At 36.8% G+C, this 20,582-nt stretch overlaps 1 protein-coding gene across 1 annotated transcript in view; it reads right to left on the bottom strand.

Annotated features, from left to right (window-relative positions):
• LOC127419591 (basement membrane-specific heparan sulfate proteoglycan core protein-like) overlaps window positions 1-14,429 on the bottom strand; it is a 163,117-nt gene extending 148,688 nt beyond the window's left edge. The window contains exon 1 of the mRNA XM_051661098.1: window positions 14,015-14,429. Coding sequence (XP_051517058.1) covers window positions 14,015-14,089 — 75 coding nt within the window. The 5' untranslated portion in view covers window positions 14,090-14,429. The remainder of the gene's footprint in view (window positions 1-14,014) is intronic.
• Between the last annotated feature and the right edge of the window lie 6,153 nt (window positions 14,430-20,582).

Genomic DNA, 20,582 nt, shown 5'->3' with positions numbered 1-20,582 from the left:
ACACAATTAAAATTTTTTGGCAAGTATTTGATCAGGTGAGATCCAGGTGACATCTAATCTTTCTATTACCACACCCTTGCCCATAACCCAGTAATAAAGAATTTCCTCACCTTTGACTCTTACATTTAAATGACAAAGGCCGGCAATGCTTGCCAACGGCAAAGTGCCCAAATTCTAGAGGAGCTGTTGACATGCTAATGTACATCAGCCTCCAGGGTGGCTCAACTAGTTTTATCTGTGGCCTCTCTAGTTGAACCCAGCAGGCAGAGTGGTGTAGAAAAGCTGCCTGATATGCTGAATAGAGGCCTCAATGCTCCAATGGGCTAACCACAGCACTCCAAACCGTGACAAACCCTGGCAAGCACTTCAAACGAAAGCATATTGCCAGCACTGCACTGAATCACTGTATTCTTTTTACACTACGTTGATAGCTCTTTTAAACAGTCACTTAGAATTAGTACCTCTACTCTTTTGTTTTGGTTAAACACAGCAAAGCAAGTCCTTGTTTTGTCTGGTGTTCGGTAACATAAAAGACCACAAAGATGGGAATTTTAGCTTTGTATTATTTTGTAAATTGATAAAAGTAAAGTTTACAATGCATTAACTGAAAAAGAAGCAATAAAAGCACTTCAAAAATAATCTTAATCAGTATTTCAAAATTGTGTGAGATAACAAGACTTGTTTAAAGAATATCTATTTTTAAGGCTATGTCTACATTACTCTTCCACACTACAACGTGTGAAAACTCATAAATCCCCTTACTGTGCATGCAAAAAATCACTGTTCCATGTACGGTAATTGGTTTAAATCCGAAGATTTAGCTCTGACTGCTTACTGCCCAGTACCGGCTTTTCAGCCGGGCGCCTTCCAGTGGCCCAAACAGGGCATTAAGTATTTGGGCATTTTATTCCCAGCAAATTTATGTGATTTAGTCAGAGTTAATTTTGAGCCTTTAAATAAAAAGGTTTTCAAGTGATGTGGGCAGATGGGCTTCATTACATTTATCGATGATTGGGAAGGTTAATGTTATTAAAGGAATAGTTCACCCAAAAATGAAAATTTGCTGATAATTTACTCACCCTCAGGCCATCCAAGATGTATCTGAGTTTCTTTCTTCATCAAAACAGAATTTAAGACTTTTAGCATTTCATTTCAGGCCTCCTCCTCTAAACAATGCAAGTGAATGTGAATTTTTTGACAGTCCAAAATGCATATTTAGGGTGCATCAAAATAATCCACATGACTCCAGTCGACAAATAAAGTTCTTCTGAACCCAAATGATTGATTATTTTGAGAAACAAAACAATACTTATATACTTTTTAACTACAAATTTTCACTTTTGTAGTTACATCTCTGTGACCTGCGCTCGTTGGTAAAGTCACGTGTGACGTGGAGGAGGCAGGAAGTGCCTCATTGTTTACAATAGAAACTTGCACAGAGCACAGACTAAGCGCCGTTCACAAACCAAAACAGTCCAAAACAATTTCAAAACAATATAAAATAAATAATTTCCAAATAATAATGTAATGTACAAAAAAAAATTAAACAATGACGCGCTTCCTGACTCCTCCACGTGACGCGTTACCTCACCAACGAGCTTTACACCCCGTTATCTCACATCTGCACCTGGTTTGGATGAAAGTGTCCAGAGTGTTTAATTCAGACATTTATTTGTTGCCTTAAGCATATGGCTGAACCCTAAATTACACATTAATAAGTCCCCTTTCTGATGGTCAGAGTGGATTGGGAGGGGGGTTACTACACTCGGTGACCTATATGAGAGTGGAGTACTGAGATCTTTTGATAATTTGGTTCAACATTTTAAGATTCCTAGATCCCAGTTCTTTAGGTATTTACAGCTGCGCCACTTGCTCTGTACTATTTTTGTGAGTTGTGTACACCCCCCTAAAGCAGCAGATACTCTGGAAATGGTGATTACTGCTTTTGGGAAAGGTCATGAAGCATCAGTGTATTACTCCCTGTTGATTCAGAGTCTGGAGGATGGAGCTTCGTCTTCTCTCAAGAGATTATGGGAGAAGGATTTAAATCTGGTATTGGAGGAGGAAGTGTGGGCCAGGATCCTAAAAAGCATCAAGCCTGCATCTAGAAATGCAAGGGTCTGTCTGATGCAATTTAAGATTTTGCATCGGTTCTACTGGACCCCCTCTAGATTGTATAGGTTGGGTCTTAAAGACACACCCATCTGCTGGCGGTGCCAATCAGAAGACGGGGACACAATATATGTATTTTGGGGATGTGTAAAGATCCAAGAATTTTGGTTGAGGGTTCAGAACTTTATGAGTGAGGTGTTGAACACTGAACTTTCATTTAGCCCCAGACTCTGTATCCTGGGTGATGGGATGACTCTGGACATTGGGGACAGTTATTTAAAAAGTTGGGTCCTAGCCGGAGTCATGATTGGTAAAAAAATCATCCTCAGGGGATTGAAGTCGGCTGGGGCACCATCATTTAGGGAATGGTGCGGGGAGATGGGCGAGGTGGTGGCGTTTGAGGAGATGTTTTTATAGGCTGGGGAAATGAGATTTGTTCATCAGGAAGTGGTGGGGTTATTTGGCTTTTTTGGATGGTTCTTAGGGAATGGCTGTGGAGAGGGATTTGTAGTTTAGTTGGGTATGTGTTTTATTGATTTTGTTTGAATATATATCTTTTTTTTTTTTTTTTATGTATTTATTTTATTTTGATGATCTAATTGTTGGTGACCACAGTACTGCATGTTTGTGGTTGGGGTGATAATGTGAATAATTGATTCCATTTTTTATGCTGTGTTTGTATGTTTTATTTTTGGAATCAATAAAATTGTTAATAAAAAAAAAAATAAAAAACTGTTCCATGTATGGTCTAAAATGCAATTATCCTTGTGTCGCCGGTCAGCAATTCCAAGTAAACTTCCCATCGCCTTTGAAAGTATGGAATGTGAAGGTTGTACAAAGTAAAATGTATCTTTAACAATGCTATTAAAGTGAATAGGAGACAAAAACACCTCTACAACATGGGCTGCCATCTTGATTGTTTTGGGTCAAATGGATCACATGACTGCATCACATGACAAAAAAATACATCATCGTTTTCAGATATCTCCATTTCCCCTGTCCACACTACAACATGAAGACAGCGTTTTTGTTGTCAAAAACAGTGTGGATGGAAGGCCAAAATGTAGAGAAAAAGATGTGTTTTCAAACGAAAACTTATTAGTGTGAACGTGGCCTAATAAGCTATATTTCTTGCCCCATTAGCAAATTGCATTGTCTTATTTTTGGTTTACAGCAAGAAAAAAATATTGCCAATTGTGTATGAAAAATAAACAATGCAAGATATATTCTCTGAAAACAAGTGCTATAATCGTAGGCCATGTCTACACTAATATGTTTTTGTTTCAAAACACATTAATTGGAACAGCGTTTTCCTTCACCGAAAACTGAGACTTTCAAAAACACTCCCAGTAGGCTTTTGAATCCTTTGGGAAATGATGATGCGAACAGATTTTTTTCAAACAAAAATGGATTAGTTTGGATGTGGCCTTATGCAGTTTTGCCTGTTTATTTGCAGTGAGTGAGGAGACATGCTTCATCAACTACCTTCTCTTTTTTTATTTGACTTTTACTGTGACATATATTGTGACCTGAGGGCACAGAAATTCTCTTTCTCTGCATGGTTTCAGTGGTGTAATAATAGCCTGGGAGAACTTGTATCTCATGGGGGTTGCAGGAGACTCAGAAAGTCGTCCCTTTCTTTCTAGGACAGGCTGAGGCTTGTGGTAGATTCATTGAAGTTGAGGTCTCTGCTAGGAACTCAATTCACAAGCTGTTTTCAGAAAATAAGAGTCAGAAAATAGGGGCAACAGTCTTTTCACCTTTTCATCTCACCATAAATATCAAGCAAGTTCTGACACAAACCAATCTTAAACAGTTATTGTGCTTACTCCAGAAATATTGTGTACTGTAAACAATTAACACACACACAAAAAAGGAAGACATAAACAAAACTCCATAAATAGTGATTTGGAACAAATAGCCTTTTTATTCTAATTTTGGTCAAATGATTGCTGATATTTTTAGTACATCAAGTTGTGCACAACAATACATGAGTCATGCTCTTGCAATAAAGTAGCCATTCAGGATGTTCCTCATACAAGTCTAAAAAAGGAGACAGACAACTATAAAATCTTTCAGGGGTCTGAGACACTATTTAGAACTTTTTCATGGTAACAAAACAATGGCAAAACAAACATTTCCTTACACAAATCATTTAATGTCATGTAGTCTTTTTGAAGGTGACCCTGTAACAACTTCAAACACCCAGTATAAACCAAGCCATCTACATCTATGCACAGAGTGCTACCAAGGTGATGCTCATGTGAAAATTTTTTATATAAAGCACACAAAGTAACTAATAGCCTAGCTGATGGTCAGTGCTCTAATTAGATGCAGTATCTGTCTGTACTTAAGCAGCAAAGCTATACAAAAGCAACTAACTATGGACCAAGCAATTATGTGAGACTATATAAAGCAGTAAAATTCTTATAGATAGACCAACAGCACTTGAATGAATGCCATGACTACATGATCACATGGGAAATCTGCATGTTGCTACTGAATGTACCATGATATCTACCCCATTTTGCTGAGTTAAAGCGCAATCTCCCATCAGATATCTCTGCATAAATATGTTTACCTTTTAGCCTCAGGGACATGAGTTGTGGTCCCATGGAAATCGGAAGATGCATTTTTCCGCTAGGATTTCATTTTTACTCCACTGATGGGTTAGGTTTACGGTTGGGGTTTGGATTAGGGCATATGTATGTATGTTCATTGCTACACCTACGATAATTTACACCAGCTTGCTGTGTGGCAGTAAAAAGTTATATTCTATGGTTAATAAAATATGCATTCCCGTTGACTGTATTAAATCATTTACAAGCATTTGAAGCCACTTTGTGAACATTTCACCTGAAAACAGGAGCTTACACATGCCTATTTGTTTAACAACACTTCCAGCTTCAGCAGATGGGGTCAGTGTTTTGAATTTAGGTAAGCACAGGACTTCAGCTGAACCTACTGTCAGTGAATGGCACAATGTAAAATACACAAAGAAATGTTATCGTTCTTGCTAAAGTGTTCTCTGAACATGTTTAAACACACCTTTCAGAATTTAAACAAATATAAAAGAAAAAATATATATACTTTTTTTTATCTGGTTAGGCCCTTCAGAAGCTAGACATAACAGATATTTACACATATCCCACAACTTCTTTAAAACAGTGGGCAGCTTCACTGCTCAGGACAAATCAGGGATACATGGACAACTATCAAAAAAGACAAAAACAGTTATTGATCATCTTGGAAGCAACACACTACATTAAAAACCAAAGGGGTGTAAACATTTGAACAGGGTAATTTGTGCAAATTCATTTATTGTTTTGACTTGAGCAATATATAAACAAGTGCCAAAATACACCGGGGACTCTTGTTTTGAAATGTATGTGCTCCCGGGTGCTCCTAGTTGTGGACTCCCTGAAGGCTTGTAAATTCACTGTATGATTTTCTGAGAAGGAGACTCTGATTCAAACTGTTAACCTGAGCTCCTGAATTCATCCTTTCTTCTTGGTGAAGCAACCTCAGACATTTCTGTAAATCCATGGTTAAGTGTGACATAATTGGCCTTGAAGAGGGCATCTTGAGAAACAGACTCAGATTTGTTTTGTGTGAGAATTTTTTAGAATAGGTGGTCAGGATAAGGGTACTGCTTATTTTGCATCAAGCTGCAAGATATGTGCACTCATGTCTGCAAGGGTTACAATACCAGCTGAGGTGCAGCTGTGCTTTGAGTCTGCCCACCCCCTACTCTATCACAGACAGCTGGCAAATGAAAAATGAAGATTCCCAAAGTGATATACCACAGGCTACCTGCAGAAAAAGGTGGGAGGAATGGATGTGTGCACTAGTGTGATCTCCGATCTGGGAGGGAACTAGAAAACAATCCTTTGGCAAATTATGATTCAACAGACCAACATATTGCAGAAAAGTAACAATGTGTGTCATTTGGCAAGTGTGTACTTGAAAAGACGTGTGCAGCTTAAAAACACAAACTATAAAGACGGTTTTCTAAATGTTAAAGTCAATACATCAGGGCTAAAAAATTTTGATGTTCCAACTAGGGATGGGCATGAGTATACTCGAGTACCCGAGTACTTGGAATTGACAGCAATGATAGATCATGAAAATGATGATCGATAATGAAAATGCTTGACATGACTTTTCACTGAACTCGAAATTAATTGATAAATGTCTGACAACTATATACAAACATGTCAAAGAGGGGCCTTTTTTAATTTTGAGATTGATTACGTTGTGATTTTCAGCAATACCTTGATTGTTAACAGAGACGTCTCATAGCAGCCAAACTGATAAACGATGCTGCAATGCTAGCATTTGTTCTACAGGTGTATTATAACCAAAAGAAAGTTTAATCCACCATGTTTTGAACACCTGACCACGAGGACTTAAAAAAGCACACTGGGAATTGGGCATTCCAAATTGGGTGAAAGTGGAAAAATCCACAAAAAAAAAAAAAATAAATAAATAAAATACAAATCAGTACTGTATGTTTAGTACCAGTCAATTGCTGACCATTAAAATAAAGAATAAATAAAAATAAAATAAATAGCTAAATAAACATCAGGGGCCGGTTGCATCAGCTATTCGTACGTTATAACTTAGCCTAGTTGTGGCATAAATGGGCACTAAGTCACAATTTATGCACTACTACATATGAGCGTTGCACCATTAAATTTATGTAGGACATAACCCTACGTATAAACTAAATATATACGGCAGCCTCCGACCAAGAGTCACTGATGGAATAAAAAAGCAGACTCATTTAATATCATCAATGAGCTCATGTTTTGGTTGACAGGCATCAGTCCTTTCGACATATATGATGGTGTTGACTTTTAAGCGTCTCTTCAGCATGAACCTGCAAAAACTACTGCAAAAAGATGCTCTAATGTTTACCTTTCAATCTGCTACATTACTGACTGCACTGACAAACTATAGCTGGCTAACAGCAAACAGATGATAAACATGAGTGACATGGTTGTCAGGGACAGGGTTAATGTTATATTAGTTATATAAAATGATGGGGTCATTTTTTATTAACTTTTCAGTATGTATTTCACAAACTAGTTAGCAATTTAACGAGAAGAGACCGCTCAAATCCGCACCGTTTAACTCCGCCCTGTCTGCAGAGCCACCATCAGCTCAGAGTCAGCTCTGTAAACAATGGAGTCGGAGCGCGCTCTACTGGACAAACTACGCTATGACACCAATTCGAAAGCATTGTTTTCTGCATTATATGTTCTGAAAAAGTTTTCATATCGGCACATATCTGTAAAATATATGCCGATACCGATATATCGGTCGGGCGCTAGTTATCACTGACTGTAAATCTCCCTCGGTGCCGACATGTTTTCCTGCATTTCAGCTAAATCAGAGCTGAAGATTTCCACACGAGTTGTAAGTCCAACATAAAGTGGTGTTCCAGTGCAGTTTTCCCAGTATGAAGTTTAAAATTCTGAATTAAATGGAAGGAAGCATGAATCATCACAGCAACAAACTACAACAGCGTAACTTTCTGTCCGGGGCAAAGACAGCACTCCAAACTCTAGAGAAGTGCGCACACACACGGCAAAATCTTTCTTTCAAACATCTAGATGAAGCGCAGCTGAATGTAACAGAACACAGGGTCTTCAAAACTTTTTTCAACCTAACACGCCGTTATAAAAACGTGATGGTTATGGCATCTCCAGTTGCACCAACTGCAGTTTGCAGATACACGGTTCAGAAACAGCACCTACTTATTACGGTAACCTGAAAGAAGAACAGACACGTGCGTTCTGAGCATTGTTTCAATGAATTGGCCAGCGAGTCTTCACATATTGACAAAATATGCCCTCTTTTGTACTTACTATAACTGACTACTTTATAACCTATAATAATGAAAAGGCACTGGAACAATGACACGCAATGCAGCAGCCAAAGACGTATAACATAGCCTATATGTGCATACTATATATGCCCCCCCGCCTGAGTACTCGACTAGTACTCGAGTAATCACTTTGAGTACTCGAGTAAATAAAATGACCAAAATGCCCATCCCTAGTTCCAACCACTTTGACCCCAATCCAAACCTCAGTCACACTTCACTACAAAACAAATAACAGCAGCACAGGCTGCTCTCCACATGTGCCAATACGTTTGAATTTGGCTGTATCTCTTAACAAGCCATTTACAGCAAGAGTTGAATGAGGAGCTAGACCAAATAAAAACTTAAAATTAACTTAGAGGTCACCAAAAATGTAAATTCTGTCATCATTTACCCGCTGTCATGTTGTTCCAAACCTGTATGACTTTCTTCTGTGAAACACAAAAGAAGATGAATGTTAGCCTCAGTCACCATTTACTTTATTGCACAGTTTTCCCATACAAATGAAGCTGAATTGTGACTGAGCCAAACAATCTCCTTTTGTGTTCCACAGAAGAAAGAAAGTCATACAAGTTTGGAACAACACCATACGTGGGTGAGTAATCATGACAGAAATTTCATTTTTGAGTGAACGGTCCTTTTAAGAGTTCTGAGAGATCTCAATCTCGTAGCATTCCCTGATTGTAACAAACCATATTAGGTTGACAAGCAGCTCACAAACAAGATATATAAAAGCACACACTGAGCCCATTAATAATCTCCGTCCTCAAAATCACATTGAACACAGGCCCAGTTATCTAAGCGCTGTGCACTAGATTCCTCAGAGCTTACTTGAAAGACCACGTGGGTGTTAAAGTGACCAGGATGGCTGGACTATATCTAGACATTATATAAGATACAGTAAATGTGAGCATACTGCAGAGACCAAGACGGTGAAAGACAGAACAGAAATGTGTTTGCGCCTAGAGCAGTAAGCTTTATGTTTACAGGAATCCAAACCTTCAAACCCCTAATAACACTTCCCAGATGATGTCAGGGTATACTTGCGACGCTATATTCAGCAATGTCTCAAAATAAAATAGCATGTTATGATTTAAAAGAAGTGGGCCCTCTATTGCTTCAGATCAAGGTTATCCAAACATGCACCATGTACTCTAGAATTTTGGGCCTGTCAGCTGTTACTTAAATCTCTTGAACAATTTCAGGGTTCATAAGGAATTTCTGAATCATTGTAAAGTTACTCAGTTCTATAAACCAGTGTATAATATTCAGTCCCATCAGAATTTCTCGGCACTTTTTCCTTATTATTGCGGTCCAAATTGGCTGAATTTGCTGCGGCTTTTCTCAAACATTGTGATGCCATTTGCAGCATTTTGTGTGTGTGTGTGTGTGTGTGTGTGTGTTGTTTTGCAGAGAAAACTCAGATCATATATACTTGTGTAATTTCTGTCAATGACAGAATAAGAGCACTTGTCTGTAATTATTTTAGTGCATAACATTTAAGAGGCAAAACCCATGAAATGGATAATACGAGTTCAAATGGAAGACCCTAAAGTATTTTTATATTAAAATGTTCTGCTTCAGACAATGCAAATAAACTTTGGTAGGGTTAAAATAGTAGGTCTACAATAAAACTGTAAACTAAAAACACAAATGAGGATTCATATAGGCCTATTGCAATTATTATATTGCCTGATCGCAATAATTGTATTTAACCGTGATTATTTGAGGTAACCTTAATTATTTAGCACTTTAAATTCTAACCACATTGTACTATTCAAATAAGGGCATTTTAAGCAAATACAGAAATGCTAATCATGAACGTGTTTTTGAGTGTCATTTGCCAGTGTAACAGTGCATAATTTGAGCACTCCAGATTAACTGTATCCAATCCGCACCTCAGACCATTTAAAGCAGTGCCTAAAGAGTGTGTGAAGATTAATCACTAGCTGCCATTTTAAAGTTTAGACAATGATTTTGATAGTGAATGCAAAATGTTTCCATTTCACTTAACATTCATGTATTGGCAAATGCTCTTGGTCGTTGAGGGTTCATACATGCAGGGTTAATGACACGCAGTGACACAGAGGAGACAAGAACGATATGCTTGCTCTGTTACTGTGGAAATTAATGCCAGCTGTGCATTTGGATATGTCCTGACTGCTTCAAGCTTATCAAGCACTTGTTTTGTTGCTTTCTATATGGAGAAAAGGGATCAGATTACCTCAGATTCACAGTTTATGCAGAAAAAATAGCTGAAATTCAACAAAACTGCAAGCCACCACAAAAAATTCAAATGGTTGAATTTGCATAAATTCTTGCAATCACAAGTTTGCAAAATCAGAGGAACTGGTTTGCTAGATTTATAGACACCAGTTAGTTCCAGTCCTTTAATCTGATTGGACAAGAGGAATTCTAAAGGTCCAGGCAAACTTCACACGAAAGTGAAGAACGAACGGACATCATTTAGAACCAACTCTGGCCATAAAGGTGTTTTTGAGTTAGTTTCGATGGTTAGTAACAGCACGCCAGGGCGAACTTTCAGGAAAACTTCATATCGGCTGCTAAACACCTTCCTACTGACATTGGTCCACACCATCAGTAGGTGTGACCAGGAGCTCAGTCAACACACAGGCGTGCAGAGTTATTAGTGAGCTGGTGCAAACTTACCTACATCTGTACGATCGTTCACATAGAGACATTTTCCAAGAATGTGTCATGCGATTGTTTTGTTTAATTAGTCACAAAAGGAATCAAATCTACTCAAATACTCCAAGTGCCTATTCACGCTGTTGTTTGAAATGCTGCTTCACTCATTTGCCGTCTGCAGCCAAAAGCCATTCACACATCTGCCCAAAGTAATATATGCCTCTCTTATCATCATTATTTTGTCTGTATTCTAAATATTAACACTCTTTTATACACCCATCTTTGCAGTAGTATCAGTGTCGTAAAATAACAGTGTAACCAGAACATATTATAGTCACGTATAAAACGCGCCATGAATGCAGACTGTAAATATGACAAATTAAACATTATCTACTGCATATATATTACTTTAAATCATTGAGTGGTTAAAACAGCTTCTTTTACTAATCTCATGTGAATTCTACTCATATGAGGCATGAAGTCATTGATAACACATTTAAATGTCACACTAGTTAAGGTTTAACATGTAGTCTTGAGCTCCTCTAAATGCCACTCATAGCGGTGATGATAGAACGACTTCAGCTCATCTCCTTTGATGTCTTAAGTCGGCGACTGTTCTGGGACTAGAAATATCAGTTATACGACCAGTGGACGTGTAGTATGCTCACTCCTGAAACTCGCTCCAGCAGACGCTATTACAGAATTCAAACCTGCTTGAAATCTGTCTGAAGCGTCGTCAGGTGTGTACACTGTGTTTTACTATTGAGCATGACATGAAAGGCAATACAATTTTAACATTTGCATTACATTAACTACATTTACATGCTTGTTCGTGTGCAATCAAATTGGTAGCTGATAGAGCGTTGCACTTGCGATGCATAGGTCCTGAAGGGCATGCGAGTCCACACGCAAGTCGAAAGTGTCATACAAGCATCACAAAATGACGTGAGGAAAGCAATGCCTGATTGGACATTTTAATATGCATCCCGAAACCACTACTTGATTGGTAGGAGAAACTATAACCCAACCCTAACCTTACCCTTAAACATAGCGCTAAAAAAAATCAGGTAACGCTTTCCTCATAAATATGAAGGACTCTTCCCCTGCCATCCTATATTTCGGATATTCGCTGCCTGTCTGGCTTTGGTATGGTACTGAGTAAAACTTACAAAAACAGTTATCTCCAAATAACAAGAAATTGGATTTGCTAATGTGAACTGATAAATAATTGCAAGTCAACGGCACTCAAAACATTTTCTCTACCTTTTCCCTTTCATTTGTGTTAAGACACAAGATAAAAGCAAAAAGAGAGACACTGGGCATGAACCCACTTGCAGTCCTTTTAACATTACATTCGGAACCTCACAAGTAGCCAGTTTAACCCAAAAATTACATGCGTCAAAAGACAGCAAAGAATCCTTGCTCAATTACCAGGCCATTGCTAGTTAACAGCAGGGAGGGAGCACTTGATTGTGTCAGTAAACTAAAAGGTAATAAAGTGCTTTTATTGGGGTTTTGTCAGTCCTGATTGATACTTATGACCCTGACATTCCAGCAGGACTCTAGGGATGCCGCTGGCAACAGCGGCTGACGTTCTCAGCTAAATCAAATGAAGTCTTTGTCAAATCTTAGATTGGCTTGAAATGAGAGAGAGAGAGAGAGAGAGAGAAAAAAAAAAAAACAGATGGCACTGGTTCTGTTTAATTTGATTATAGTGCAGTTGACATAGTGGTCCCTGAGACAAAGAAACAAAGGACTCATATTATCAAAGGCAATAGGGTTAGCCCATGCTACAGACCAGTTAGGTAAGAAGGGGCTCATGTTCACTGGTGTCTGAACAATAAGAGAGGGATTATAGTTGGTGTGCAGAGTGAATGCATAGTTGGGCAAAAAGATTTAAAGAATCTGAAGTTATACATGAAAGGACAATCCGTTATCATGTGATCCAGAGGATTTTTGGAGGATTTGACATCAAAGGTGGTCAGAGAATATTTATGTCCAAAGCATCTCTAATTTCAACTCACTAGTGACATTACTTCTAAAACAGGAGCTCATTATATACAAGCACAGGTGTCGGAAAATGACTCTACAACCTACCAAGAAGCTACACAAGTAATACATAAAATGGTTTTACTTTTCTGATCAGCAATGGCAAACTTTGTTCCATACTTTAAATGCAAGGTAAATTAACAGATCCATATAAGTAAGTTGTTCAAATCATTCAGCTCTTTGCATCTTAGTTACTGCCCACCCACATAAGCAATGAGGCAAAATGAGTCTAACAGCAGGCTGAAAGTCTTACAGCTCGCATGCAATCACTATCAAGAAAGACGAGAGGTACTGTAGGTATTTGTTTTTCACACTAAATTTAAAATGCACAATAATTGTATCTGCTGCTCTGCCTTATTCAGCCACTGTGTATTTGAAACTTCTGAGCACTGTTATCACCTGTTGTAACAAAAAATGATGCATAATTTCATAATGAAGCCCCAACAAGAAGTCACAGACCAAGACAAGATTCCATGCAAAGGTCTATTTTTGTGAATGTTTGGAACAAAGTCAGTGTATGTCTCAAATGCTGATGCGTTTGTGACATAGCATAAATCCAACAAGTATATGATCCTTAAAACAATTTTTATGCATTGTTGTAATAATGATCATTCTTCATATCATGCACACTTGAGAAAGAGACAAACCCAGAATCTGGTTTGATTATCCCATCCATAATTAAGATAAATTCCTTTTTCACTAGCCACATGATAGATAATAAAATAATGACTATAGAATGATTACACAGTAATCATATTAATTATACGAGGTAAAAAGAGTAAGGGTTTTCTTGATTTTCTTCATAGAACCTATATTCATATCTAAGCAGTAGTATCTGTTAAAAGCATCATCTTCCATAAGACAAAACTTATGTCTTTTGATGAGTTACCAATATAAACCAATTCGTGGCTCAGAAATGAAGTCGATCAAGTATACAAGTACACAGACATGCAAGACGCCAGTGAGACCAACTATGAATAGCTCGTTTCTATGGATAAAATTAGACCAGGATCAGAACACACAGGCAGCACATTAGTCGAAGCTCAGATTTAAGTGTAAAATATCAAAACAAAGCGAGGGAAACATTTACGTGATATAATTTCCTCAATGTTCCATTAAGGACTCTGTTAAAATGAATGGATTATATAACAATGTGGAGGAAACTTTTGATAAAGTAACTTTTCCCATTGATACAGTTACCTACTGTAACAAACTTGCATCTAATTTAATTACACCTAAGAACATACAGTACACAGTGATATATATATGAATGCAAAAGCAGATGAATCGGTTCACAAGAATCGGTTCACTTACTTTGAATGAATGCGACGTTAATATCAAAAGGAAGATAAAAACATAGTGTTTATCGGCTCCTATCCGCGTCCACATTTTGCTGCCAACCCAGCACGATTATAACACGCTGCTGGGAAAAGGAAAAATCAAAGTCTGTAACTTGAAGCCACTAAAGTTAACTTATTTCGAAAAGTTTAAACTATTTCTTCTACAGTAAGGCCGCCGTCGTTTCTCCGTCCCACACTTGGTGGGACTTCATTTACGAAAAAAGAAAGAAATCCGTCTGTGGATTGAGTCCGTTTGAGATCAAATGAAGTCAAACTGATGGTTGAGTTGTGAATATCCGTTTTGTTGTCTTGGTCCCACTTTCACGATGGGCAGCAGAAACTTCAGCGTGCACTGCCTTAGCGGATCACTGCAGTGCGATGATGTTGAATGGTAGAACTGTAGGCAATGGGCGTGTCTCAAAACGTAGCGAACTGCCTACCTAAATAGCATTATTTGGGGGGCAATAGATTTCTGGGCGCGTTCCAAGTCAGCTAAGCTATGATGCCTACAAATTCTGTCTAGGTAGGCAGCTCGATACGTTTTGAGACACAACCAATCACAGCCTGAAGTAAAACACGGACTGGCGTTCCGGGAGCGACGGCGCTCTCACAGCTTTTCGCCTAAATATTCGCCTTTATTTATGTGACAAATTACAGGTGATTTGTTTTGCTTTCAACTAAATGAAACTTTGATATTATTTATTTATTTATTTATTTATTTATTTTTACTTTGATGACTTTATCGGTTTAATTTTTAAAATATACAAATAAGATATGATTTCAAATTGTGCAACTGTATGGTAGGCGGTTGTAGTGATATGTGTAGCTATTGAACCGTTTCAAGTGACGTCACTGTATGACCGCGCCGCCATGTTTGTGACCAAAATTCCATATTTCTTCAGTGTGCTAAGCTGGGATGTGGCAAACGTTTTGTTTATATGAATAAATCTTAAAAAGGTGACACTGCTGTTTAATTACCAGAGCCAAAATGTAGTTTTCTTTCAATAAAGTTTTATCTTTTGACACGGCTTCATTTCGCAAAAGTCAAGCAAACGATGAAGGGGGAGAGCAGGGATAAAAAAGTAAAAAAAAAAAACAAACACTTGTGGGTCTTTTATGTGATGTCAGTTATGTGTACACAGACGTTTTGTAATATTTTGACCAAATCAGAACAGATAACAACACAAACATGTGTAACTTCTGAATGAGAAATGTTTACGGTGATGTACCGGTAGACGTGTGTACTCGCAGGTCACACATAAGACTCGCCGGCGTACGGAGATTAATTTTTTATAAAATATATGTAAATGTTGGCGAAAGTCAAATTTGGCAATATTTGTGCAGACCTCAGACATGAATACACCTTTCCTGGGACTTGGCATGGATTTGAGTTTTTCTTGATATAGTTTTATGGGTGTTTCTCCATTCACCGCCATTGTTTCCTCCCGCTGATGGGCACAAGTGATGTCACTGAAACGGGTCAATAGGGACAATAGTTAGGCTATAAGGCCAATTTTGTCAACTCAGGCAAATACATTTGAGACAGCAAGATGCTTTTTGAGTAACAAATTAAGATAATGCTTATTCAAAATAACTACTTCAGAAAATGGTTAACCAATTATTTCCTGTTCGTTTCATACACATTTGGCTTTTTATGACATTCAAGTATTCTATATACAAATTAATCTCCATTGTGTTTGGATCAGTCTGTCTGAGCCAACTCTGAACACTTTTCATAACAAATCTATTCACCCCACTTAAGAAAAATAAATATGTTTAATAGGGGCTTTTAGCCCCTGCAACAGGGGGGCTTTTTACACCAAATACTATCCTTTCGCTTATTGGGCAGTTATTAAATAAACGTTTGATTCAATCACATTGAACAAAACTGAAATTGACAATTAAGTCATTATTATGTATAAGTCGGTTATGTGATAATTTCAAGGATTTTCATTAGCTACATAAACTGCAAGATTTAAAAAAATTAGTAAATATTAAATCAAATTGCCTCAAAGTCAAACTTTTGACTTTGCACGCAGTGATCTCATGGATCAGGAACATTTTGTAACAAACAGGTGTTAAGGAAAGTACTGAGGTAGTTTTTGTTAGTGTTTTGGGAGAAAATAAAATAAAATGTGTCTTTTACCCCTGGGGGCCTTTAGTCCTGTTGTAGCCAATTAAATATTGAAAAAGAACACATTATGATTAGTAATGTAGATTCTACAGAAAATATAACTAATGAATATCTAATCTGCCAGTAATATTAATATCTATTTATAATTCATATCATGGTTATTATATAAAGTTTATTATTTAACAAAACAGTTAATAAAGCACTTTGTGCATGTAAATAAACATGCTTCTTGTCCTTTGGTAGTATCGATCAAATATTTTCAAAACCTTTTTGACAGTAACCAGCAATGAAATTTTACAAGGTATTTGTTTATTTGACATTTGGTCAATATAAATTTTCCCTTATTTATTCAAATATATTTTTACCTAAAATATTGATGTTGAGTTATGGATGAGCTATTGACTGTAAGCATACTAACTATTCTTTTTAGGAAATATGGAATGAGTCCTATTTAAAAAGAAATCAAAGAAATAAAGTTTAATAAATGGACTACACAGCCATATTTGAAAGTCGACATAAAGGCATGTGAATGTAGATGTTTATGGCATGGAAATTTAAAAAAGTATCAAGGTAACATGTTTGTGGCTGTAAAACATTAATATATAGAGAGTCTGAGGTCATAAAAAAACTATAATAAGAATTTATTGGCACAATTTCAACTGACACCATATTATGTGTGCTTGCATGGTTGCTCTTCAGTACAGAATTGAGTATGCAAGTAACATTAAGTCAAACATTGGGGGCATAACTAAAATATGGTCTGGTTCATATCACTTTGTGGCAGTAGCACCCTCCAATGACGCAAAACTTATGGAGCTCTGAAAATTTCTGCAGATGTCAATGTTGATTACAGCTGGTTATAATTATGGCTTGGCCAACAAAGACATCTCTCTGTTAATAATGTACACTTGCAGTTACATCATAATGTATTTGTTTACTTGAGACATTTTTTACATTCCTCTTGGTAAAACACTAATGAAATACTGACGCCATCAGTGATGCTTTGATTAATATTCCTGTGTATGAATCTGTTAGAGACTTATGACTGACCCAAATATCACTGTAAAAAATAAAAAGTTGAGTAAACTTAAACAAATAAGACAACCAGCTGCAAAGCATTTTTGAGTTTACTCAATGTCAGGCAAATTAGATTAACCAAATTAACAATTCAAGTTGAATCATATGTTCCAGGAGCTTAATAAAATAGGTTCAACAAGCTCAAAAATATCAGTGATTATTAAGTTCAATAAACTTGCATTTTTAAGTATAGCTGACTATAATTTTCAATATTGTTAAAAACTATATAAAAACATTATTTTCAAGTAGATCCATGTTTTGACATAAGATCATGTATCAGCCCCACCAAGAGACCAAATTGTTGGTCCAACTTAAAAGATGTTGTAGGTTACAAGTACTTCAAACCTTTAGAAATTGAGTCAATTCTATAAATAAAGAAACTTAAAGAGAACAGTAATCACCCTGATGTTGACTAAACAAACACATATTTTTACAGCAAAACAAAATTAAAAACACATAAAGAGCTAAACATCTTTTTTTTTTTTTTTTTTCAAAACTTTTTTTTTTTTTTTTAAATATTTATTTACAAATTATTTACATGTCCTCATAAGTCGGGACACTTTCACCAAACACACTTACATAAATTCAAGTGCAGGGGATTGTGGGTAATGTCTTCAGCCACAATGTTTCTCCAGTGGGCATGCTCAGTAGCATATGCAACAATGTGAAGTTTATAGTGCTCAGCATTACAAGTCTCCCACAGATTTTGACCCATTCATTTTCAAGACCTTTCCATGACTTACAAATAAATAACATCCTTAGAAATGAGTCGAAATGAAAGTTATAAATTCCCAATATCCTGATTTTCCGTGGTAGAGCCTGGCTTGACTACCACCCCTGGAGTCGTGAGTTCGAATCCAGGGCGTGCTGAGTGACTCCAGCCAGGTCTCCTGAGCAACCAAACTGGCCTGGTTGCTAGGCAGGGTAGAGTCACATGGGGTAACCTCCTCACGGTTGCTATAATGTGTGGTTCTCGCTTTCGGTGGGGCGCGTGGTGAGTTGTGCATGGATTGACGGTCTCAGATGCGGAGGCAACTGAGATTCATCCTCCTCCACCCCGACTTAGGCAAGTCACCACACCACCACAAGGATTTGAGCGCATTGGGAATTCCAAATTGGGGAGAAAGGGGGAGACATTTTTTTTTTAGCTTATCTGACAAAATTGAAGTTGGATTTTTTACAGTGATCACATGGTATGTATTTTGTGGTTTTCTGACCTTTCAAGTACAAAAACAAACATATGTCAATGAATGTTTCAAGTTCAGTAACCTATAACCTATGTTTCACTAACACAAGATGTCTCCAATTCTCTCTCAATTATGGCTGTCATCTCTGTTCAGAATTTCATCCATCCAATATCACAGGACATCTGCACAGGATCTGTTTACATGCCCAGTCATATCCACAACGGGGACAAAATATGCCTCTGTCTCACAATGCGTTTGTAGAGCAGCTGCTTTCAATTTAGACTTCATCTGCCCAGCTGGATCTCCTCTAGCAACTCCGAAACAAGACTGTACAGAATGATTATAGAGAAAGCCAAAAAGGTGTATCATTGTTAAATGTGGAAATTTTGTGAATGGAAATGTAGGGGTTTCTTTCGACAAAATGGATTATGTCAGATTGTCAGATTTGGCAATGAAGCTGATGGCAATCAACTCAAATAACTTATAATAGAATTTATTTGAATGAACTTTGAACCTCTCACTGCCAAGTTGCTAAAATGACAACATGAGAGGGGAAAAATAATATTTAAACCATACTGGAAAGGAACACATGAACTGCCTCTGAGAACCTAGTTAAAAATTGAGGAAACCTTAGAAGATTAGTTTAAATTGGAATAAATTTTAAATAAGGCATGGTGAAGCTGAACAAGTTATAATTCACATACTAATGTCGATAAATTATCTTGGATAAATCCGGTCCAAAATCAAGTGTATTTGCCTTACTGCTACAAGTCCAGCACTAATATACATATCTAAATCATGGTCTCCATCTGGTGGAGAGTTACAGTTATTGTTCTAAAATAGACCAGAACAGCCTATAAAACACCTAATGAAAGGAGAAGTGAAGTAGTTTCATTTTTAAAATTTTTTTTTTATTTGGTGTAAACATCTTATTGTTCTCACACAAACCATATTTTTGTTATTTCCATTAAAATTAATATAATAACATTAGTCCTACATGAAAGGAATATTCCGGGTTCAAAACAAGTTAAGCTTAATCAATAGTATTTGGCAAAATGTTGATTACAACAAAAAATTATTTTGACTCATCCCTCCTTTTCTTTAAAAACATTAAAGACCGAGGTTACAGTGAGGCACTTACAGCTGAAGTGAATGGGGCCAATTTTTGTCGGGTTTAAAGGAAAAAATGTGAAGCTTATAATTTTGTAAAGGCACTTTCATTAATTCTTCTCTTAAAACTTGTATATTATTTGAGCTGTAAAGTTGTTTAACTCATAATTTTACAGTCGTTTTAGGGTTCAAAGTATTATGTCTGATTATTGGGGGGGATCAATGTATATTGTGGTTAAGGCCCTGCTTGTGGGTATTTTAACATTTACAGATTGGCCCCATTCACTTCTACTCACATTATGCCACAAGTGCTGGCGATTGAGCTTAACTTGTTTTGAACCCATAATATTTCTTTAATTGAAATGGGAATAACAAAAAGAGTTTACAATTTATTTAAGAACAATAAGACACTGGTAAATTATTAAATAATTTAGAATATGGCATGACACACTATCTAAAATATATAATCCAAATTTCAAGGTGTAAGATATACTCCAGTACCCTAAAGATGCTAGAATAATGTTTTGAATGCCGTCATAAAGCTGTAATCTGACAATGTAATAAAGCAATATGTTAGAAGTAGGCAGACAACAACTTTTATATTTTTAGATACATGAAATACAGACCTCAATAACCTCTCAGCATGGATCTTCAACATGTATGACACAAGTCATGCCAACATGATATACGCTTTTCTCTCTTACCACAGTCGTTTAAATTATCTGCACTTCACTGGTTGGATGTATGTAGTAAATATAAAAAGAAATATGAATAGCAATTATTTATCAACTACTTATGTGGGAAATATTAGTTGTGTGCATGTTAAATTTAAAAATGGATGATCACATAATCATTATGCATCAAATTCATGCAACCCTTAAGAACTTTGTGCTAGAATGTGTTGTTTTAATATGCTAATTGTGTTCACAAATGGATTAAAGGTCAAAGTTAGCATACTGTTGTTTAACTTATGTTGACTTCCAATGAAAACTTCAGGGAACCCTTTTAGTTTTGCATTCAGTTAGGTTAGGCAG

This window comes from Myxocyprinus asiaticus, chromosome 29 (assembly GCF_019703515.2).
Source record: "Myxocyprinus asiaticus isolate MX2 ecotype Aquarium Trade chromosome 29, UBuf_Myxa_2, whole genome shotgun sequence".
Classification (NCBI taxonomy): Eukaryota; Metazoa; Chordata; class Actinopteri; order Cypriniformes; family Catostomidae; genus Myxocyprinus; species Myxocyprinus asiaticus.
Note: the sequence above shows the minus strand (reverse complement) of the source record. Positions and strands in the feature narration are given on the sequence as shown.